Here is a 23,676-nt window from a genome sequence, read left to right as displayed (position 1 = left end):
AACGTCACTCTCTCATTTGTATCATGCTCGCATCTATGGTCAGGTTGGTCAGGAATCAGCATGACCATGTGTGAGGGTGTTAATTTTGTGCCGGTGGCAGTTGACCGTTACCGTCTGTGGTTACTATGGTGGTTACCGTGGTAACTAATAACAGAGTACAGAGATAACATATCTTAAGAGACCTTGGTTACAATTATTAAAATTGTAGCAATTGTTTTTTTGGTTAGTTTAAAAATAAGGAACGTCGGTGCAAACGGCCAATAATCACATAGCAAAAATAAAATTATTTGACCTTAAAATACCCGATCCTGCGTGGAGATCCATGATGATCGTAGCTTCGTTGTTTCGTCTTTTTTCGCTCCCTACCGATACAAGATTAAAAAAAACACAAATTTCATTTCAGTTCTTTTATTCATGACAAGTAGGTAATGTAATAAAAAAAATATACAACATAAAACTTTGAATTAATTTAAAAAAAAATCATCTAGGTCTTCGGAAAATGTTTAAACGTCTGCTGCGACTAGGTGTTACGTTGTTATGACTCTGAAATTAAGGCAGTTGTTTTAATCCAACATAAATTCTAATGCTTCATAAAAGGCACCTCTGAACCATCCCTCGTGCTACTGTTGCGACCTGTGAACAGTGCTCTGATTCTGCTTGGGGTAGATTTTTTGGGCGTTTTGGCTTCACAATGTTCTCTCATTGGATGTACCTCATTACCCTGTAACGATAATCGACCACCATTTTTACTGGGAGTTGGAGGACCGGGCCTTTTGTACGACGTCGTACCGAAATCTTTTTTACGAGGCTTCTCTCCGGGTAATAACTTACACATACTATCCTCGAATTCGACGTTACCGGTCTATGAAACATCGATTAACTTACTTACTCTTAAAAATTAAAAACACAGACCTTGATATCTTCGTCTTTGAATCGATTGGGGCTAATAAACTGCATTTCCGCCGGATACGATGATTTTAGATGTGGTGGAACCATCGAATTGCGCCATGCCAACTCCGAAAAACGGTTAGTTGTGCACTCACGATCTGTTGGCAAAAGGCATTTGCCTTCTTTCAGATCAGACAGATACTTATCGTTAAATAGATCTTCTTCGTCTTCCATTTGTAAATTATGAGTGTCGATGTTGTTTGGAAGTCCGCCAACGGAAGTCCTTCGGGAAATAGTAATTTCCTCAGTGACCGAAGGTCTTGGTAAAGTCGCCGCTTTTTCCTCGTTTCTTGCGACTGTGGTAACACTAGCAATGGTTTGCAACTGGAACGTTTTAGTCTCGCTTTCTAATTTTTTATTAGCTTTCAAAATCTCCTTCTCCATTTCGAGCAGCTGAATTTTTTGATCGGCTTCAAAAAGTTCCTCTCTTAAATTTGCAACAGTCTTTAAAATATTCGCCGTTTCCCCCTGACCGTCCTTTACTGATTTCACCTTTTTATTGACTTCCTCCCGGTATAATTTCAACATTTTCTCTTTCATTTTCTCCAATTTACCTTCATATTCGGTTCTAATTTCTTGAATTTTTTTCATTTCTCGGTTCACAGTCTCTTCACGTTCTTTCTTCAGTAATCTTACAAACTCTTCTTTGTCTCTCATCCTTTTATATTTCATTGTGTCAATGTCGGTCGATATTTTGTTGTTTTCTTCCAACAGCCTCTCGTAAGCTTCTTTGATATGGGCCAAATTGACGACCTCAGAATTTTGCTCTTCAATCACTTTTCTCAAAGTAACCACTTCCAACTCTAACTTTGAATTTATGCTCATCACGTTTCCGTACGCCTCTCGAACATTCTGTAGATCCTGGATTATTTTTTTGTCATCTTCACTTTTAATTTGGATAGTTTTAAGTTTTAACTGTTCATTGTCGCGAAGAAGTTCCTGATATTTTGCATCATTCTCCTTCTGAATGCACTCGTTTTCTTCTTTAACCTGAATGTATTCTTGGAGAAGTTTTTTATAAAGAGCATCGCTGGTTGGACTCGAAGATGTTTCTTGTGTTTTATTCTTCTCTCGTAATTCTTTAAGCACTTTCTCTAAATTATTTTTGGCATTTTCTGTCAACACAAGTTTTCTCTTCAGCACCATGTTTTCTTTTTTAAGCTCTTCTTCTCTGGTTTTATTCACTTTTGTTGACACACCTAAAATGTTTTCCTTTTCTGGCCTGTTCGGTTTCGATTTCTGTTCGAGTTCTTTACGTAAATTCGCCGTTTTTTCCTTTTCTTCGGCCAAATTTCTTTCTAAACAAGTTTTAGACTCATCAAGTTTCTTTTTTTCCAATTTAATGTTTTCCAGTTGCCCAATTAATTCCACATTACGCTCTTCTGATCTGCACAAATCATCGGATAATTTCTGTTTTATTTGGAAAATGGCGTTGATCTTACTGTGAACTTTATCAAAATTAGATTTTAGAGCGTCCATTGAGTCAACTTCGCTCTGGTCCATCACCAAAGTTTGGAGTTTTTCGATCATATCCTGAAACGAGGCGTTCAAGTTTATCGCGGTCGTACTTTTGATTTTTAATTCTTCAATTTCATTTTCCAACTCTGTCCGTTGTTTTTCTCCTTCTTGAATCTTGGCGGCTAATATTTTTCTAACATTTTCAGAAATGAACATTTTCAAGTCCTTTTCTTCACCTTCATCCCAAATTATGTTATAATCTTGTAACAGATCAGTGATTGCTTTTTTTGCATAAAATTCTTCATTTTTCTTAAACAAAAGTTTTTCTTTCAACGCCTCCAAACGTTCTAAATTGCTATCAACGACATTTTTTAAGCCGGATATTGTGATTTCGTAATCTTGAACGGTTTCCTCCAACGATTTTATTTTTTCATTACTTTCTGACGATAAAATTTCCTCCAACTCGATTTTCTTCTCTAAAACGTATTTTTCTTCATTAACCTCTTTCAGTTTAACATCGAGTGTTAGTATTTGTTGTTGAACATCTCTCAAACTCTGTTCTGATTCTTCCATTCGTTTGAGAGTGCTTTCAAGTTCATCTTTATATTTCACCGTCATCGAAGTAAGACTGTTCACTTCCTCTTCTAAAACGGCTCGATTTTCACTGCTCGTTTTTTCAACTTCAGTAATACGTTGTAGAAGCTTTTTATTTTCGCTTTTTGTTTGTTCCAATGTCCGAATTACTTTTACTTGTTGCTTTTCCAGGTCACTGCGTCGTTGTTCGTTCGATTCTAAATTATTTGTTACCTGTAAAATTTCCTTTTGAAGTTCGTCATTCATTTCCTTTGCATCTTTCAACATTACGGCTAAATTTTCTTTTTCATTAGTTAACTTCAATAGAGTGTCCCTAGAGTTATCCAATTCGGTTTTTGACTTTTGATACTGAAGCCGAAGCTCTTCTGATTCCACTTTCAACGTTTCTGATAAATTGCTCATTTCATGGAGTTGTTCGTCGAGGGTGTTCTTAACATTTGTTAACTCCTTATAATACCCCTCTACTGTAACGAGCTGTTTTTGGAAATAGTCATTTTGACAAAGCAGCTCTTCATTTTTCTTTAACAAAGTATCAACTTTATCCAATAATTCTCTTTTTTCTTTTAGCAGTTCCGTCAAAGTTTCTTCATTTTTCTGACTTTCAAGATCTCTTTTAATTGCAACATCTTTCAAGTCTAATATTTGTTTCTGCAAAATATCGATCTGAGATAGTAACTTATCGTTATCGTTTTCCAGTGTTGACGATTTCCCTTCCAGATGTATCAGTTTTGATGTTAAAATTTCCTTTTCGCTGTTGAAAACATTTGTTAATTCCTTACAATTCCTGGCTGCTTCACTGAGCTGATTTTGGAAATCGTTATTTTGACAAAGCAATTCTTCATTTTTGTTGGACAAAACATCAACATTATCCGACAATTCTCTTTTTTCTTTCAGTAGTTCCGTCAAAGTTTCTTCACTTTTTTGACTTTCAAGTTCTCTTTTAATTGCAACATCGTTCAATTCTTGAATCCGTCTTTGCAAAATGTCGATCTGAGACAGCAACTCGTCGTTATCGTTTTCAAGAGTTGACAGTTTTGATGTTAAAATTTCCTTTTCGTTGTTTAATTCCTGCCGACATTTTTCAGATTCATTCAATCGAGCAATCTCTTGCTGTCGTTCAAAAGCACGTTTATCCCGTTCTGTTGTTAGTTTCTCTAAAACCGTTTCAAGCCCTGCTCTAAATTCTTTAGATTCTTCCAATTCCTTGCGACACAATTCTAAACTGGCGGCGATTGCGGATGATTCTCGTATCAGATTCGTACATTTCTCATTGGATGCTTCCATTTTCGAAATCAAAATCGCGTTTTCGTTTTTTACGTGGGTTAAAATTTCACTTATTTTGTGTTTTTCCTCTTGAATGTTTTCGATAAACGCATCCGACTCCACCAGTTTCTTTTCGAGACTCTCCTGAACTCGCTTATGCTCGCCTAAATTACTCTTTACTTTGGAAATTTCCTTTTGAAGATCATCTAATTCTACTTGCAGCTCTTGTTTAGTAGTTTCGCAATCTTTTAATTGTACCGTTAAACTTTCCTTTTGTTTTTCCAAATTCTTCGAGTACTGTCTAGTTTGCTTCAAAGTGTCTTTCATGTTACAATTTTCCCCGTACAGATTTTCCACTTCGGATCTCAACGTACGTGAACACTTCTCAGCCTCGTTTAAGTTATTTTGAACAACATCTTGAACTGTTCTCAATTCTTCTACCTGTTTTTCCAAAGAGACTTTTTCTGCTTTCAGTTCCTCGCATTTTTTCTGACTTTCTTCTAGTTGATGCTGAACGGTCCCAAGTTCACACTTCACAAATTCGGACGAAGCGTTAACCTCTTTCAAACTTGCTTCAAGAGCGCACACCGTTTCTTTTAGTTTTTTACATTCTGCTTTCTCAGAAGTTAGGTCAATCGAAATTTCGGACATCCGTTCACAAAGAGTTACATTTTCGATGACCACTTTTTCATTCTCTTCCTTTAAAGTCCCAACTTCTTCCAACAAAACTCGTTTTTCTTTTTGTAATGTCAGCAAATTCTCGTGTGCTTTGTTCAACTCTTTGCTTATTTCGTTGTTTTTGAACTTTATCTCATCGAGCTCGTCTTTCAGGGTTGCCTTAAGTCCTTCAGCTTCAGCTAGACGCGTTGCGAGATTCATTCTAGCAGTTTGAGCTTGTTCCAATTCTATTTTGTTGCTTTCCAAACTGTCGATAATTTTGAGCAATTTGTTTTGCAAATGTTCTTCTTCAGCTGCAAACTTCTCTTCTATGTTGCGACATTTCTCAGCAAATCCTTCTAGTTTAGACGATAGTAATTTTTTATCTTCCCCTAGTTTTTTGCAAGTTTTTGTAGATTCGTTTAATTCGTTGTTGATTCTCCCATTTTTAAGCTCGAGTTCTCTAATTTCGACTTTCAGAATCTCCGAATTCGACTGTGCTTCGTGCAGTAGTGTTTCAAGTTCAATTTTAGTTTGTTTCAATTCATTTGCGTCTTGAATTTTCAACTTCAAATCGTTTTGTAAATTACATAGGTCTTTTTCCAAATTCTCGATTTGAAGTAAAGAAATGTCTTTCTGTTCTTCTAACGTGCTACACTTTGCTGTCATAATAATTAAGTTTGATTGGGTATCCTCAAATGCAATTTTCATCGATTGTTTTTCATGTCGCAGCTGTTCCAGCTCCATACTCTGCGTTTCGGAAAAACTCTGAACTTCGTGCAATTGTCTTTCAAGTAAAATTTGAGTCGTTTGCAGTGTTTCTGTCTGTTTCTTGCTCACCTCTAAAAGGTCGATGGCGTCCAATAATTGTTTCTGGACGGTTTCATTGTGAAGGGTTAAGGCTTCGTTCTTTTTCATCAAATTGTCGCGCAATTCGTTAGATTCTTCCAATCTTGACCGTAAAATTGAAATTTCTTTCTCCAACGTCAGTACATGCTTGCTGCTCTGATCTAGCTTTCCGCTTACGTCTTTCTTTTCTATTTGACATTCTTTCAACATAATTGTCAAGCGCTCTGTGTACGAGCGAGCCTCGTTGAGTTCTTTTTCAAGGGTGCGCTGAGCAAGTACCAGGTTTTCAGAATTGTTCCGATTCGACTCCAGACAAGCTAAAGCCTCCGTTAACTGTTTCCGAGTAGTTTCAATTTCAAAGCTTAATTTTTCATTGTTTTTTTCCAAACTATCAAGTTTTTCTTTGGATTCCTGTATTTTAAATAAAAGTACTGCTCTCTCTTCGTCAAGCTTCATGGCATGCATTTTTTCGTTATCGAGTTCCTCTTTTAATCTATCATTTTCATGCTGGAACGTGACAAGTTCAGTTCGCAGTTTATTTGATAGTATTTCAACGTCAGACAATTGAGTTTCAAGGTCAGTTCGAGAAGTTTCCGTTTTCTGTAGTTTTATTATCAGATTTTCATATTTGCCTGTCAAATCAACAAATCGGTCATTTATTTTTTGATTATCAAGGATCGCATCTGCAAGTTCAAATTGGAGCTTTTCCGATAAAGCTCGTATTTCAGCGACTGCGTTTTCTGAATCTTGCAATCGTTCCTTATCCTCTTTCCATTTTGTTAAAGTTTCTGTAAGACGCTTCTCAACACCATCGTTTCTCGATTGAAGAAGTTGTACCTTAAAAAATATTATACTTTAGGGAAATGCAAAAATAAATAAAGGTTACTTTTGAATGTAGTTCTTCATTATTAAGTCTTTCCGTGTGTAGGCTTTCAGTGTTTTCACATAATCTTTTCAAGAGATTTTCAATTTCAACGTCCCGATCTGTTATTTTCTTCTTGGCTTCTTCCAATTGATTTTCTAATTCATTTAATAGCTTCTGTCCTGCCTCTTTGTCAAGTTCCAGTGATTGTACCTGTGTGTGTTTTATTTAATTTGAGCTTTTCTTTAATTACAAAAAAAAATACCTGCTTTGTAAGTTTGTCATTAAACTCGTCACTTTTCTTCAGTTTTAATTCAAATTCAACAACAACCGCCTCCAGTTGAGATGCGACTTGTTCAACTTGTCCAATTTGCGTCCTTAATTCTTCATTTTGTTTCTGAGCGTCTCTGAGTTGTACCTCCACAACTGAACAAGCAAGATCTTCGCAACAAGAAGACGTCTCATTCAAAGTCATCATCTCGGCATTTTCAATTCCAGAAAAAGTATCAAAAAGAGAACTATCATTAGCCGGTTTTGACTGGTACTCTTCCAGTAAAGAAGAGAGTTCAGAACAATGCATCTGTAACGCTTTCAGTTCTTCTTCTTGCTTTTTCGCATGTCTTCCTAAATTTTCTAGACTGTGTTCTGTTTCAAAAAATTTTTCTTCCCAAATGTTTGACTGTAATTCCGTTTTTCTTAATTGTTCTTTTGTCGTGTCCTTTTCCTTCCTAATATCTTCCTGTTCATTTTCCAACTGTTTAATGTACTGTTCTAAAGACTGGATTTCTGAGCGAAGACGCCGCTGAAGCTCGCGCGAGTCCATGTCTTGATAGTGGGGAGGAGTACGATTTTCCAAGGCAACAACTTCTCCTCGAAGTCTCGAAATTTCATTACTTTTCTGTAGTAATTGCTGTTCAATTTTCTTATTTTTTTCCAGCTGCAATTTGAGTTCTTCTTGCAAGTCCGCTTTCTCAAAGCGTTCTGATTCCAAGTCAGACTTTAGTCTGGAAATAGTTTTATCTTTTTCTTGGAAACGTCCGAATTTTGAGACAGGTGTCTTTAGAAGGTCCTGAAGAGGACTACTTTTAGCAGATGAGGTTTCCACTGAGAACCATTGACCACTCAAGTGATCAGATGCGTCGTCAATGCAACTTTTAATAATGTCATTCATGATTCGATTGGTCACATCTTTTGAAATCTTCTGAAGGAAATTGCGGATTATTAATTGAGTTGATTGGGATAGAGAGTGACACAAGGGTGACGTTAGAACATCTCGGCGATCATAAATGCAAGTGTAATGCATGAGAAGGGACGTTACTGCTTTTAAATCAATTTCAGGTAAATCAGAAAGATGTATTTCAGTTTTATTATCGACTATGTAATTAGGATAGTGATTGGCAAACAAATCAAAAATAAAAGTAAGAACGTCTGGTTGTGTATCCCGAGATTTTGTTCTGGAAAGTATAATTTTCAAACAGAATACTAAAATGTTATTTGTGTCTCACATGAGTTTTTGCAGATTCATAAAAAATTCACCGTTTCTTAACTCTTCAACATCGTTAATGTACTTACAAAGTTTCAAACAATTAACCTATAAATCATGCAATGACTTTATTTTATTAACATTTTATATTAAAGTGGCTTACCCATTCTAGCAAAACATCATTCCACTTTTTATTCTCCATGATTACAAAAATTTTGTAATAAACCGTCTCAGCTTCTTCAACTGTATCACCCGGCACTGTCAAACAGTTTAAAAACAAAATGAGGAAGTATGATTGGCGACGGTTGTCGGACAACTTCGGTTGCCAACCGACACTGCAGATCTTGACGAATCACAATTATTCTTGCTGTCAGCTCACTAATTTAAATTTCCGTAACGGAAGTTGGAGCCAGTTCTCAAGGAAAAAAAAATCCCGATCAGTATTAACGTCTCTAATCTATTTCACTTATAAATATAAAGACAAATTCTAACAATATATAAAATAACTATGATTCAATTTTATAACTCGATGTAAAATGGTTTTTTTAATGAAAATCAACAGCCTTGGATTGTGTAATATCGCGTTTACGCAAGGTCTCGTCCATTCGCAACTGTTCTTGCTGTAGCTGCATTCTGATGGCACCCAATTGTGTCAGTATACTTCTTCCCTGACCGTCCCTTATCGGATCCCCGTGATTTATAATATTCTTTTGTACCGCTGGAATCTGCAATTGTTAGATGAACTGTTAAAACATTTCCCTTTTGTCGTTTTCGACATGTTCACCGACCTGCCATTTATCTTCCAATTTTCTGACAGCGTCCGACCTGCTGGAATTGAACGGAACCGAATTTTTCAGTTCTTTGGCAACTGGCGAGTGCGCTTTCAATACTGGTATAGGAAGAGTATCGTCGAATCTGCTCGAACTGCTCCGTCTTTGCAACTTGGGACTTCGTCGTATCATGCTGAGGTCTTGTTGTGTAGCGCTGTGCCTACGCTGTACATTACTTAGACTATCTTGAATATTCAACGATTCTATTCTATTCAACGCATCTTGGCGATTTAACGAATCTATTCTACTCAACGAGTCGTAACGACTGAAAGCATTAAATCTACGATGAGTATCATATGTGTTTAATGAGTCCATCCTGTTCAACGTGTCTTTGCGATAATACGAATCGAAACGGTTCGGATTGTACCTGCTAGACGTGTCGGCGAACACAGAAGTGGATGGTACGTTGAAGGAATAGGGATTTCGACGGGACACCGGGGGAGAATAATGCGGTAGCGTTTTTGAGGCAACGTTGGTGTTTCGAAGACTTGTCACACTGCTCTCAGAATCCGTGTGCTTGCGGAAGCGAGACTGCAACTCGTGCTTCCTCTTGAAAAGATCCTCGCTGTGGCGGCGCATCTGTTCAAACAAAATATAACTTTCAGTAAAATATCCATGACAAATTTCGAAAGTTCTTTATACATATTTTACGACAGAATATTCACGAAATGAATAAAAATCCATGTAGACTGAGCAAATATTTTTAATTTGAAAGTGCAAAAAACTACACAACGTTTCCGAAAACAAAAACCTAAACACCTAGTGTATTTTTATATTTATTATTGTAAAAAAACGTTGACCATGACACATGTCTGGCAATTATTTCTGTATTTAATTGCTCAATTCATCCAATTCTAAATGTGATTATGTCGCATAATTTTGATACTCGATTATGATTAGCATTTCCCAAACGAAACTAATGCAACACACTAATTTAAAAAAAAACAAGTTACAACGGTTAACAATGAAACAGTATAAAATCATGACGCCTTTTTGTAAAACCGACGAAGCACCTGGTCATCTCTGCGACACCTTCTTTGTTCTTCAACGGCTTGTTCCTCTCGCATTCGCAACAACTGCTGTTCCAACCGTTTATTTTCCAGTTCTTGTTCTCTTCGTTCTTGTTCTTCTCTCATCGCTTGTAACCGCCTTTTTTCCTCGATTTGTAGTCTCAGTTCCTTCTGATAATTTTCACGCTTGATCCTTTCCTGCAGCAATAACATATCATCAACTACACTCGAATGTACGTGAAATAGACAAAAATCTACCCTTTCTAGCTCTTCCGTGCGATCTTGATAATTAAATCCGTCCAAAAAACTGGGGGTGTATGAATGTTTCAAATCAGCCAACAGTCTCTCTGAAAGAAACGGAAATTGTTCCGAAATATGAACCGGTGAAGATGATGGTGGTTACTACCTCGGGGGCTTCCGGTGCGCCGATTCGAAAGAATACTCTTTGGTTTATCCATTTGAGATGTCAATAAGGCATTTTGAGCACTTGTTAGTCTTTGGTCGGCGCGATACGGTGATAAGTTGCGACTGTTTTGCATATCAGACGTCCAAATGTACGGATTTAACTCCTTTCTCGGTGTGTAAGTGTCATACTGTATCTAGAATGAATGTCAGTAGATAAAAACTTATTTGAAATACACTTGGTCAGTCATGCTTATGGTACATTTTATATACATTTACAATAAACATTCAGATAATGCGAAGCACAATTCTCCGTACCTACATATAAAGTTCTTTAATTATTGTCTATAAAATTGTATTCTTTTTTTCTCTCTACTGAAGCCTCTGCATTCCTGTCAAATTGAATAATGTGTTAAGAATACAAAATCTACACGAAAATAGTCGAAAAACTGGATGCTGCTCAAAATAAATTATGTATACTTTATGTGTATGTGATTGATTAACTCTTCGCCGATTGGTGAGACGTGGAAGAAATCCCAGCCAACATGCCGCACCCGATATTTACAGTAACGAAATAGCAAAATATCTGAAAAAAGGCATTACTACTTACTAACGGACATTCAATATCCTGTAAATCTGTTTGTACAGCCCGCGTGACGAAGTCCGGGACTAAAATACAGTTTTTAACTTTAATGTCACTCTGTAACACAGGGTGCAAATATAAATATCGAAAGTGTGGATCGACGGCGACGATTTACCTTTGACAAGTGTTCGAGATAATCAGCCCTTTGCTTCTGCAGGAATAGATTACGTCTCTGTTCATACTCGCCGAGACCGACGTATGGTGCCGCCGTCACCCTCAGTTGTGGATTGTTGGGGCTGTACTCGCCGTACCGCAACATTCTGCGACCGCCACTGTCATCCTGTAAGAATGCAATGAACGTATGATAGGCGCGCCCCACGCGTGCCACTTAAGTAATTTAATCATGATGAATTGATCATCTCAATGGAGATACATCATGCAAAACACATTGCAAATATAATTTACACGAGGAGCGAGGGACAATCCATGCTTACCGGGCTCTTAACGGCAAAAGCTCGTTTAGTCTCTTCTAAAGCGCCTTCATAACTATTTAAATCAAGTCGCTCGATTAACGGCAGATTCTAGAATGGAAAATAAAAGAAACATAATGAAGCTTAGCCCAAATTAAGCCACAAATCCTACGTTTGTGTGAAAATAAAATCGCACTCCCACCATCGATACTCACTTTGTTGTTGTTGGGTGATGACCTGGGATTCAGTGGTAAATTCTCTTTATTTTCAGGTGATTGTTGTACATTATTGTTCTGTTGGTGTTCATTATCACAATTTTCGATCTGAAATTTATTAAAAAAATTGTACAACGACACAAGTCCAAGTCTTAATTGAATGATTGTTTAATAATCTTATATGTGGAAATAAACGTGCACATCATTGTTAAAGTGATAAAAAACAACGATCAAAAAGCAAGTAATGGAGGTAACAGAGTTTAGGAGATGTGAGGGTTAAATAACAGACATCACCACCACATTTCACTCCGTCATGTTGGCTTTTCTAGAAAATCAATAATAAACAAGGTTGGAAAATAGACGCTCCTCTTTTTTAGGAAATTACTATCTCTCTCATGTCAGAGTAAAATGCTCTTTAATTTCATGAAACTAATCATTGCACTTGCTACATTGTTTGACGATTGCGAGTGTCGATTTACTACAGCATGAATTAGGTAGGTACCCTTTTCGCTGAAGATAATGAAAAATGGAATTCATTTTTGGGCATCAGTAGTACGCAAGAAATTTTTATTTATAAAAAATGTGGTAATGTTACATGTTGAATGCTGTTTAGAAAAGAACGTTGAATCAACACGTTTTTGTTGAACTAGGCACGCTTGTCACTGAATAACTCTTGCCACAAATTTCAAGAAGTGCTTATACCAGAGCTTATATGTACTTTAAGCATATTCATCATTCACATTCAAACCTTAACTGCTTCCTGGCTTGTCGCACCTAATCTTTTCTCATCTCCAACTATTTGAGCTTTATATAACCGTAAAAGTTCTTCGATGTCTCCGGCCATGATGATGATTTATTAGATTTCTAATAAAGTGGTAGTGTACCTATAATAGCAAAGGCAAGACTTCGATTTGCATTTCAGTTATTTTCGAGGTTATGTTAATAACTTAATACCCGCTTCGAATAATGATTCTGATTATTTCAAGATAGCACGCACAAGCGTTTAAACTATATTAATTAAAATAATAAATTATAAAATGTTTCGTCAGTTGTTACAATTTAAAACTTTTCAGGTTGAATATTATCGGTTAACTAACAACACACAACATTCAACTCTCTTCTCTATGTTCCGTACTTCGTTGCACACTCTGATTGCACATCACATGTTGATGTTGCATGTGTTGCCAACATGCGCTTCATGTGATGTATGGGTGCCATTGTTTTATTCATAACCACATATTTTCTCTAAATGATAAGTACAGTACGGGAACTGGACACGGAATTTCGGGCAACACTTTCTGTCACTTCAAAAAATTGCGATGTGCTTATATCACTCTTTATTGTCAACGTGACATTCAAAAGTCAAACTTTGAAATTTATTTTCTGTAACGTCAATCGCATGTCAATCAAAATCCTCGCAAACGGTAAAATTGAGGTTAATAATATAAAGCCTATTTTACATTTTTTGACGGTATATTTACAGTGATGCCCGAAATTCTGTGTCTCGAACTGTACATAACACACTTTTTATGAAAAAAGAAACTTGTTTTGAATTACAAATATTTTTATTTATCATAAAAATAATCATAAATTATTAATACACAGACCGACTGAATGTAATAATTGCTTTTTTAACAAATAATGAACCAAGTTATTTTTGGCAATATGTACATTTTCCTAAGTATTATTATTATACACAAAAAACACAATACAACAACGAATTATATAAAATTATTTTCACTGGAATGGAACGTGTACCAATTTGGCCAAGTTAATATTTACATCTCCTTAATATATGTATAAAAAAAATTAAAAATAACACATGAATTCGATAACACAATTATTATTTCGGTGGCACTGGACGAAAATAATAATTAAAAAATGATTGAATCACAGACATGAAAAAACAATCAAAAACAAGATATTGTGGCAGCGACAATACATACATATGTATTACTTTGTTTAATTTTATTTTTCTTAAAAGTATTTTCTTTTAAAAACAAACAGGAAGAAGCAGAGCTAAGCAGGTTAAATTTATTTTTCATGTTGAAAAATGATCAGTCAACTGGGAAAAACAAAGGGAACTCCAAAATACGCAGCAGAACGTTAGGTTAGCTTGGAGAGGTAGCTTATGGAATGACAGCTGACATTGCGCTATAGCTTGGTCGACTGCTCTTTTAAAGTTATTTTGTACTTATTGATATACTGTATTATTATAAATATAACAGGAAGCATTTACCTTGTAATCACGGAAAGCATCGCTTGGTTGGTGGGAAATAAATACGAATGTAAAACTGATGTCGTGAAAAATCTAACACAAGGATGCTTTCCACTTAAATAATGAGACTGTATCTCTTACGGTATATGTACATAAATACTATACAAATAACAATCTTTGGTAAACAAATGCAACATCAAATATTGAGAAACAAAAGTTGAAAGAAGGAAAAACGAAAATGTATGATACTGCAAACATGAACTGTACAAAAAAAAAATAAAATAAAAATAATACTATAAATATACAAATGAGATCTCACGCAACCCGTCAAATTTCAAGCTGACCTCTATTCTTACTTATTATCTAAAAAATATACACATAATCATGATTATCACGTGACCAGCAAAAAGTTTGGCGCGGTTGCCTATAATCAACAAAAATCAGTCAGTTCAAAGGGAATAAAAAAACAACTAATAAATAATAGACGAAAAAAATCTCATTTTATGAATATTGTCCAGTTATATTAGGCTACTCAAAAATAATAATATTAATAGTTACAGAGCTGAACTACATGTAGTATAAGCGCTTAAAGATCGCTACACCTCATGTAAGGCCTTCTAGCGATCGAAGCTGACGTAATGTGGCTTACACAAGACTGATTAGATTGTGGCGATCGCACCCTTAAGACGTACACACTACATGTACCACTTTTTTTCATGTTGTATCAGCCGAATCTCTCCTTAACCAGAAACATGAGTTTCTTTTTGCCTTTATACGCCACCTTCATGTTTTCGATCAATTGGGTAAATTGTGCGTGACCGTCGTGCGCCAACACGAAAGTGTCTCTTGCCTTTGTTAAAAAGTCTATAAAATCACCATAATGTCTGGGCGAGATATGTGTCAGCCTCGAATGTGTCGTGTTAATGTAAGCGGCGACGGCGGCCTCCAAAAGTTGACGTAAGGGCGGTCTATCGTAGGATAGAGGTTTGATACCGGGCGCACAACTGCGACTCCTGTGTGGATGAGAGTGGTGTTTTCCGGTCTCCAAAGGCGGAGGATGGGAACACGAGATGCCGGGGGCTGTCATGCTGCACCGACGGAGAATGTCCGATAAAACGGTAGCGCATTGCACGTTCTTGACGAGAAGGGGAATCATGTTCGTCAGTTCGGTTTTACCTAAAGAGTGACTCAAAGCACAGGCCCAGTGAATGTCGTTTATTGCGGGATGGGTGTCCTGAAAATTGAACTGCTTAAAAACTGAAAACGTCGGTGCCGAAAACGTTCAACTGACCTGATTGTAGGCGAGATGAACGTTTTTCATTGCCAACATGGCTAATTTGTAAGCTCTCGTCGGGTAGCCTCTGTGTTCCATGTATCTAGCGATGGTGAATAGCTGTGACGAAGTCATAATGTGAGAAGCGGCGTCGACAACAATCTGGTAAGCGGTTTCAAAGGCCAATGCTTCATTCTCACACAACGTCAGAGCGTTCAAGGCACAATTTGGAGGGTCCTAAAATTCAGTCCAGATTATGACTGACAACAAGTTCAATAATTAACAACCACCTTTGTCGCACATTGCAGAGCAAGCGTTCGCGCACAGCTGGACAATTCTTCTTGCTGATTAAAACTAAGGTTAAGACGCATAATGGTACTATGTGACATGATTGTTGTTGCTACTGGTCCAGTGGCTTCTGTTGCTGTAAAAAACTGGTACCAATTCTGCATGATTGAAATGAGAGCGTCAACTCCCACTTCGGTTGCGCACGTCACCAACCATCGGACCATCTCCCGTCTTCGCCAATTTAAAGACGACAAAGTCATTCTCATCACCTGGTAAGACCAAAATTTTAATTTCGAATTTATTGTCCGTTAACCTTTTACGTACCTGTAAACCAAGTTCGAAGGCCACACTTAACAACGTCGGATGTCTCGGGCCATTTTCCGGTGTGGCAAACCGAAACGCATCTTGAGCAAGTTTAAATAAATGGGAAGAACTGTGGATATGCCTCTGAGACGATTCTAACACGGTCCGTAATCTCATCACTTCACCTATTCACATTGACAATATGGAATACAAACAGGGAAAAAAAAAATCTACACTGACCTTTCGCCGCACTGAGCATGGTCGAACTCAGTGCACATTGTTGCGTCTCAATATGCCCTAAGGTGAACCATCTCGGTGATCGACTCATGATAAGCGAACTACTAGCGTTGCCTCCAAGCGGGTCGTCTGAATCTTCGTGTTCTTCAAGCAGTGGCAAACGCATCGCTCTCAAGCCTACCTCATAGGCTAAATCCGGATAACAACTTAGCAATGACAAAAAAAGAAATCTGGCGAACGTGTGCATGGGGATGCTTTCCGGATGTATGCCTATTCCTAGACCACTCGTTGGACCACCTTCTAGAAGAATAATGGCTTGTCTCCTCAACACCGCTATCAGGCTATTGTCCAATTCAATTTCTTGCAGTTTTGCTATAAGGCGGTCCTCTTGCTTGCATGCTTTCTCCTGTGCATACAATCCGACCGGCATTATTCTTTGCTGTCCCAAACCGATCAACGCCACCTCAAAAGCCAATGTCAAGTAAGTTTCCGAGCGATCCCTCGAACCTACGACAGGTACATGATGATACCTGGGTCTCATGTTACTGTGTTGCTCCTCCATTCCGACTATATCTAAGTAACACAGGAATCAAACAGATATTTCTCAAAAAGTATCAAAACTCACCTAAGTAACTTGGGGTTCGAGGTCTCTGATCATCTGGAATGATCGAAGACTCGGCAAGCGTATCGAAAAGACATCCGATGGGATCTAAAGGATGACCCACCCAACAATCTGTGTTGGCAGGTGCCGTGATCGACGTCGTCGAACACGAATTGCTGTTGCATTGACCTGTACACCGAGAAGTACACGGTGTCGTTTTGCAACTTTGTTGACATTTATTACTGTTACTGCTGTTGCTGCCGCTGCTAATACTACTACCACTACCGCTGGCTTGCTGGCTTTCGTGCCAACGCCGTTGGGCCACCAGTTGTTGCTGTTTCATCGTTCGTACCACCGACACCGCCAGCCTTAGTGCTGCCTCCATGTGACCGTGAGAACGTAACGAATCCACTCGAGCGGCACATAGTGGAATCGATTCTACAAAACAAAATATCGAGTAACATTTTCATAATCACTCTTACAACTCGATCTTACCGTGCCACAAAGGTTGACCTTGAGAATTAAAACTGCCAGAACTAGTGGTATCGGGAACGTGCGAGCAGTAAGTATCACTGGACAAAATATTTTTTAAATGCATATTATCCCACGACATGCTGACTGCATCTAATGCCCTAGTGAGAAAATTGGAAATTAATTATTTGAAACGGACATCAATCTGACATGCTTCACCTATGAAAAACCGTCCTTGGTAACATTGGTATGTTTGACTTAGAATGATTCCCTGATAATCGTAATCTTTTACTATTTCTAGGACTGTAAGAACTTTCGCCATCATCGTCTTCTGAACTGTCTGATGAATCGTAAACCGCTCTGTTCCTTTCTCGTTCCCTTTCCCTGTCGCGATCCCGTCGATCCCTCCTATCACGTTCTCTGTCTGAGTACCTGTCTCGATCTCTCTCGTGATAGTAACGATCTCTATCTCTATCCCTATCCCTATTTACATACTGAAAAAAAAAAAAAAAAAAAAATCAATTATTAAAAGAGACCAGTTGTAGGAGCTCCTTCAACCAACCGAATCTCGATGCGAGTGATTTTCTTGTAACCTAAAATCCGGATCCTCCGGAGGACAGACATCAATCAAAGTCCACTTTTCCAAAAGCAACTTCCACTGTTGTTTCTCATGTTGCGTGCAGTTAGGATTTAAAACAATGCAGACCCACAACGAACCTAACTGATCCCACAGTTGTCTACATTTATCAGTCATTGGTGTACCTTGATTACGCCACATTTGTAGTCTAGGGTCGGAAAGGAACTGTTCAGTGATCAATGTCAACATTCTCGCTCCGTTTGAGTCTTGAGCACGTAACATTTCTCTCACCTGTGAAATTTGAGATAAACGGTTGACAATACTATATGAATTTTTATCTGAATATTTCACCTTCGAAAATAACGAATTGAGTTGCTTGTTTGCGTTGTAGTATCCACCCTGTGACAGGTAAGACTTGACCTGTTCGCACACTTGTTCTTCGTCCAAATGCCACGAGTGTTCGTCATCAGCTGATGCTCCTGCGGTCGGATCTGGAGCACCCGGTATCTGATTGATCTCGGATCTCTGCTGTAGAATTTCGTCCGCCAGTTTTTGAGCGGTTGGCAGCACTTCCGTGTGATGTTCCGAGATCAAGTACTGTACAAATTTTTGTAACTGTTGTCGATCCATTTGAAGAAGAGTTTCTGAAACAAACAATAATGCAAATTATGCTCGTCGCGATCAACGATTGAAAAACATACAAGAGATTTCATTTCGTCTATACAACCTGTCTTATTACAACCCAATCACCCTGTTTTGGATGAGTTTGAGATGAATTTGAGTCACACTATATCTACGTTTGCATTTTCGTCCCATTCCGAACTATAATTTTTACTTTTTCAACGGCATGAGCCCCAGAGAATTTCCCTTGGACCTAGAGGTGTTCTTCGTAGTTTTCTTTTGGCTTTTGGTTTTTGATTTGCCTCTTTTGTAATAGTTCTTTTTAAAACGTTTTACATTTTTCTTATAACCTCCAGAAGATTTGCGTTTGACGACCGCACTACCCACAGAACTGTCCTGATCGCAACTGTCATCGAAAACATTTGAATCGTCGAAAGAGAGTGTCGGCGTTTGAAGTATGTCCAACTGATCTCTAAATTTTGTTGTTATTTTCAAAAAATGCTCGCCAAATTTTTCATAATTAGCTTTAGTAACATGCTGAATCTTCATGAACTCCTCTTTAGTATTTGGCAGAACTTCAGACATGCTTTTTATAGCAGACAGATTCATGATCGACGATAAGGTTACGTTACGTTCCAAAGCTAATCTTCGACATTCCTCCAATAATTCCTCGTGACACTGTACTTTAATATGATTAATTTTGAATTTGCTAACAGTAACGGATTTTGTCGTAGAAGTCGATGGACCGAAACCTTCCAAAGTTTGCTGATCGTTCGTCAGTTTAGTAACGCTAGCAACGGGTGTGACTCTGGCTCCTAACGAGATCGAAATTTTGAAATCGTTTTGATTGATCATGTTAAATTTGGTACCCGGTTTTATGTACACGACAGGAAATTCACCGGTGTATGTGCAGAAATCCATAAGAAATTTTTTTAAAACCAAGTCAACCAAAATCCTGTGAATATCGGTCCTATCCAAAGAGTTTCCCGCACCATAAAATTTATTCTGATCGTGCCTTTTCTCCAAGATCTTTTTTAACTTAGATCCTTTATATACTTCCGCCACGTGAAGCATCGTTACGTTCTCGTTCTTGGTAAGATCGGCTACGAGGTGACACAATTCGCGAGCCTCCTTAGTTACATCGGACAACTTGTATTTTGTCATATTTTCGCAATTATCACAGGTTGTCTCCTTGTTTTCCGTGCAAATTTTACGATCGAACTTTTCACCTAAGTGCATCAATTGCAAATAACGTCTACAGTCGATCTTGTTCTCGCAAAATGACACCATCTGATGCAGATTCTCATAGTGACCGTCTAAAGTTTTCCGATTGACATTACGATCCATTTGCATGAGACGTTTGAGACGACCTACATCTGCATACGAGTAGAAAAGATAAGAATAGGAAGACTCCCCATCACGACCGGCTCTTCCGGATTCTTGATAAAATGCCTCCACCGATTTGGGGATTGAGTTGTGAATTACGAATCTGACATCTGGTTTGTCGATTCCCATTCCGAAGGCTATCGTTGCAACGATAACGTGGAATTGGTCTTGCATCCACTCCCTCTGTTGTTTTTCTCTGGTGGAATCGCTCATGCCAGCATGATAGGCTCTAGCTTTGATATTCATGCGACAAAGATCGTCAGCCAATTTTTCGCAGTCCGTTCGACATAAACAGTAAATTATACCAGACTTCCGATAAAACTTCTGCTTGATTAAATCAACTATTTCTTCCACAATTTTTTTTCCGGCTTTAGGTATTACTTGATACTTTATATTAAGCCTGTTGAAACTCCTGATGAACGTCTTGACATTTTTGAGTCTCAAAATATTCGTAACGTCAGTTTGTACGTGTTTGGTGGCTGTAGCTGTTAAACAAATAATCGGTACTTGAGGATACTGTTTGCGCAAACAAGACAACTGCTTATAATCTGGTCTGAAATCGTGACCCCATTGCGACAAACAGTGAACTTCGTCGATCACAAATCTGGCCAACTTGCCTCTTGCGTATAACGACTTGATCATGTCCCCGACTTTTCCGGATGCGGAAATTTTTTCTGGTGTTAAGTAAAGCAGCTTCAAAGTGGGTTCGCGCATGTGAAGCTTTTGAAAAATCGAATCGACCTCGGCTTTTTTCACGTCAGAACACAAATGTGCAGAAGGTATATCCAGAGCGTTCATCTTGTCCACCTGATCGCTAATGAGTGCTCGCAAAGGTGAAATAACAATCGTCACTCCCGGCATGAGAATAGCCGGGAGTTGATAACATAGACTCTTCCCACCACCTGTAGGCATCAACACAAAACAATCGTGCTGAGTCAAACTAGCGTTGATTATTTCCTTCTGGTGAGAACGAAAATGTCTCAATCCAAATTTCTGATGTAGGACCTCATGCATAACTTCTGTGTGGGGATAATTTTTACGAAATTCTTCTGAATCGTCTTTACGACCAGAAAAATCTAAATGATCTGAGCTGTTTGTAGAAAGTGGTATTTCAGTTTTAAAATTATTTTTACAAGCACCAAAATCCATCTCACATGCTAGAAAGCTTTCAAAAGTGGCATCATCCATGTAATCATCTTGACTAAAATTCCTTATTTCCACTATATCAACTGACGCGTTTTGGAGTTCACCTGCTGAACTAGCGGAGTTAAATTTTTTGAAGTCAAACTTCTTATCTACCTCTAGTTTACTATCCTCAACTTGTGGTGATTCAATCAAGTTCAATCCTAATTTGCTCTGTTCCTCCACGAAGGACGAATTATTTTCGTAATTATCTCCACTCGCACTAGACAGTTTCTTTTTTTTGTCTGTCGCAATTTGACTAGTGGTTGCCTTACTGCCATGTTGTTTGAAATTAAATTTGCTTATCGTGCTTTTTGGAACAATGACGTTCTCATTATGTGACATAACCTCAACTTTATTGATATTGTCTGTTACGAACTTCGATTCATCTTTCTTTACAGTTTTGTTAAAATTTCTCACAGACTTTGTCTGTTCTTTTCCTATGATTTCCTTGAAGTTAAAACGTTTTTCTTTGGAGACAGTTTTTGTGACAAAATTATCAAAAAAATCTTCATTCTTGTTGCACATTTTTAACTAATCCAACAACACTCCAAACAAATATTATTATCGGTTAATTAAACACTCTTTAAATTAATCAGACAAAAAATAACGGCGTAAAGAGTACAGACTGCAAGCTTAGTCAACGAACGAACGTACGCAACATAACCTCACCAGTCACCACCCACAACCGACGCGTTTCGTGTCTAAAGCTACATCGACCACGGACATCGACCGCGAACACGCGAACACCGGTCATGTGGTGGCTAAAGTTCCGATCCCAAAGAGAAAGAAGCCTGTCGGTTCATTTTCTTCAATAATAATTATTGTAATTTGTTTTATTCTCCTAAATATGAATAAGAAATGGCGGTCCGATTTCGGCATTTTTGGAATTATCGATCTTGAAAGGTGAAAATATTACATAAAAATTTCACTTGTGGCAAAACCCCCGCAAACTCGGCTCGGTCTCTTTTTAGAACTTGACCACAATGGTAAAAAATTACCCCTGTATTTGCACGGGCCAAAATGCGAAACAGGAGGCACGACTTTAATTTGTTTTAAAGGGGATGTTCGGTCGTTCCTCTTTAGACGTGTGATATCTCGGAATCAGTCAGAGGGCGGTCGATCAATAAACGCTGGCCCCTCTCGTTGCAACCTGCACATAGTGTAATATTACAATTTTATGGCAAAACTTTATAGTTTTTTGCTCCCGGGCGTCAGGGCGAGCTCTGCGCCCAGAAAAACTCTCTAATATGAAATCGTTACAGCGGTTGGGCGGAGACTTGAAGTCGGTTCTGCTTTAAAAAAGGTGTGGTTGTGTCGTATTTACCGTGGGGTCGTTTTAATTGATACAGGTGAGGTTGGATTTTACGAGGTTCTAATCGACAACTTGCATTGGCTAGATTGCCTCCGACTGGCTGGCTCATTTCTATCTTGAACCACGTCTAGGAGTTCCGATGGAAAACATCAAAGCCGGTCGGATTTTCGGACGTAATTCAATCCGTCTATCCGGGTTATTGAATGGTTTCGTAGCCGCAAGATAGAAATAATTTATCATATAAATCTCCCATTATTTATCTACGTAGTTATTTTTGTTTCTGATCATTACAATTCACAGACAAGGGAGCATCAGGTACGTTACGTCAAATATACAAGTTGGCAACATTATCCAAATCCAAAATCCAAATCCAAAAATCGTCCATTACGTTGAGAACTCTGAAGTAAAAGGTAGCACCAAGAAGTAAAAGGTTTTGCTTCAATTCATATTCATAATCTTCACCTTTCCCTTGCAAGGAAATACTTCAGATAAATGAAGTACAAAATAGTTATTTTCATATGAGTAGCGCTGTCAGATCACTTTTCAGGTATGAGGCCGAAATTTGAAGCACGAGGCGTCAGGCAAGTGCTGCAAAACAGGCCGAATACCTGAAAACTGACAGCGCACGAATATTGAATAACATTTTTCGTGTTCGTTTAGGCAAAGTCTTAAAAAACATTAATATATTGTACATTTTGAGGTTATCTTTGACAGATGTCAAGTTAGGTATATAACCGGGAAAGTTTATATATTTAGTTATATACCACTTTCCCGGTTATGTATATACACTGACCGGCACAAAAAACGACGCACTATATGATTTCTTTAATAAATGATCTTGAAATTATATTTGTGCTTATTTTTCTTTATTATACAGGGCTTTTCACAACTCGCGCCCTAGAGAAAAAGGGCACCTGCCGCCGACAATAAGTTGTCAAAAAATATAAACAAAGAATTTACTACTGCTTTCATAACTGAGTTACAAGACTTGTAATTCTACCAATCCCAGAAGGGCACCTCGAGGTGTGATGTTATTTCAACCAAATAAAGCCAGTTGCTAGGTTTCAAAAATAATACCATCAGCTACAAAAAATGTTTGGGTTACTGTAATTTTGACACTATTAGATTTGACTTTTCATTCTCCACAAATTTAGGTTAACAATCTGTCATTACATTGGAATTTCAGATGACTACTGCTTAAGCAAAGCTTATGGGCGATTCTAGGAGATGCTTGGAGTGTAGCGACTTCTCAGACCTGAGCTGAGCCACCAGTGTCGGATCTGACAATAAATCGGTTACAGAAGCTCTGATGCGCAAAACCCACTGATGATTTTTGGCTGGTATGACCAGATCGGCCGCGTTCTCAAGTTTTGTCTTGGACGGGCCGCGGGCCTCGGACTCGTGGGATTAATGCTTGATACATAGTCGCAACTAAATGGCATTCTAGGTCAATTATTATTACAACGTATTGTAGCAAAAAATTAAAAAAAAATGTGTTGCAAACGAAAAAATAATTGTCATTTCTGCCCGGAAAACGTTCTTTGAAGACTCTTGCTGCCTCCCTGGCGTTACGCTCACAT

General features: G+C 38.0%; 3 protein-coding genes and 1 long non-coding RNA gene across 10 annotated transcripts in view; 1 reads left to right on the top strand and 3 right to left on the bottom strand.

The window, feature by feature from the left end:
• Positions 1 to 15: 15 nt before the first annotated feature.
• LOC138124021 (uncharacterized) lies at positions 16 to 457 on the top strand. Its single transcript, XR_011156975.1, has 2 exons — positions 16 to 155; positions 209 to 457. It is a non-coding gene; the product is annotated as an uncharacterized lncRNA (long non-coding RNA).
• Positions 393 to 8,429, bottom strand: mud (mushroom body defect). The gene is made up of 7 exons (XM_069038874.1): positions 8,278 to 8,429; positions 8,137 to 8,222; positions 6,897 to 8,085; positions 6,656 to 6,844; positions 913 to 6,606; positions 602 to 862; positions 393 to 543 (listed from the first exon to the last, which is right to left on the bottom strand). The coding sequence occupies exons 1-7, from the start codon at positions 8,314 to 8,316 to the stop codon at positions 481 to 483; spliced, it is 7,521 nt and encodes a 2,506-aa protein (XP_068894975.1). The 5' UTR covers positions 8,317 to 8,429; the 3' UTR covers positions 393 to 480.
• A 122-nt stretch (positions 8,430 to 8,551) lies between these two features.
• Positions 8,552 to 12,963, bottom strand: LOC138123998 (putative uncharacterized protein DDB_G0271982). 5 transcript variants are annotated; one of them, XM_069038890.1, is made up of 11 exons: positions 12,373 to 12,959; positions 11,625 to 11,732; positions 11,434 to 11,520; positions 11,115 to 11,279; positions 10,967 to 11,056; positions 10,361 to 10,553; positions 10,213 to 10,301; positions 9,958 to 10,152; positions 9,312 to 9,523; positions 8,903 to 9,209; positions 8,552 to 8,839 (listed from the first exon to the last, which is right to left on the bottom strand). In XM_069038890.1, the coding sequence occupies exons 1-11, from the start codon at positions 12,466 to 12,468 to the stop codon at positions 8,660 to 8,662; spliced, it is 1,722 nt and encodes a 573-aa protein (XP_068894991.1). In that variant the 5' UTR covers positions 12,469 to 12,959; the 3' UTR covers positions 8,552 to 8,659. The 5 variants fall into 5 exon arrangements, with proteins under 5 accessions (XP_068894991.1, XP_068894988.1, XP_068894989.1 ...); XM_069038887.1 differs by having other exon boundaries at positions 8,903 to 9,523; positions 12,373 to 12,951; XM_069038891.1 differs by having other exon boundaries at positions 8,719 to 8,857; positions 8,903 to 9,523; positions 12,373 to 12,963.
• A 244-nt stretch (positions 12,964 to 13,207) lies between these two features.
• The window catches only part of LOC138123991 (zinc finger SWIM domain-containing protein 5-like), a 58,422-nt gene continuing 47,953 nt past the window's right edge, over positions 13,208 to 23,676 (bottom strand). For 2 of the 3 annotated variants that reach the window (XM_069038875.1, XM_069038876.1), the window contains exons 4-13: positions 17,944 to 18,236; positions 17,578 to 17,883; positions 17,235 to 17,509; positions 17,040 to 17,176; positions 16,569 to 16,982; positions 15,947 to 16,516; positions 15,728 to 15,891; positions 15,406 to 15,672; positions 15,134 to 15,352; positions 13,208 to 15,076 (exon numbers count right to left, since the gene is read on the bottom strand). In XM_069038875.1, coding sequence (XP_068894976.1) covers positions 14,567 to 15,076; positions 15,134 to 15,352; positions 15,406 to 15,672; positions 15,728 to 15,891; positions 15,947 to 16,516; positions 16,569 to 16,982; positions 17,040 to 17,176; positions 17,235 to 17,509; positions 17,578 to 17,883; positions 17,944 to 18,236 — 3,155 coding nt within the window. In that variant the 3' untranslated portion in view covers positions 13,208 to 14,566. Of the gene's footprint in view, positions 15,077 to 15,133; positions 15,353 to 15,405; positions 15,673 to 15,727; positions 15,892 to 15,946; positions 16,517 to 16,568; positions 16,983 to 17,039; positions 17,177 to 17,234; positions 17,510 to 17,577; positions 17,884 to 17,943; positions 18,237 to 18,293; positions 18,436 to 23,676 lie in introns of those variants that run through there. The other variant, XM_069038877.1, reaches the window with a different exon arrangement.

The sequence above is a fragment of the Tenebrio molitor genome, chromosome 2 (genome assembly GCF_963966145.1).
Source record: "Tenebrio molitor chromosome 2, icTenMoli1.1, whole genome shotgun sequence".
NCBI classification, from domain to species: Eukaryota; Metazoa; Arthropoda; class Insecta; order Coleoptera; family Tenebrionidae; genus Tenebrio; species Tenebrio molitor.
Note: the sequence above shows the minus strand (reverse complement) of the source record. Positions and strands in the feature narration are given on the sequence as shown.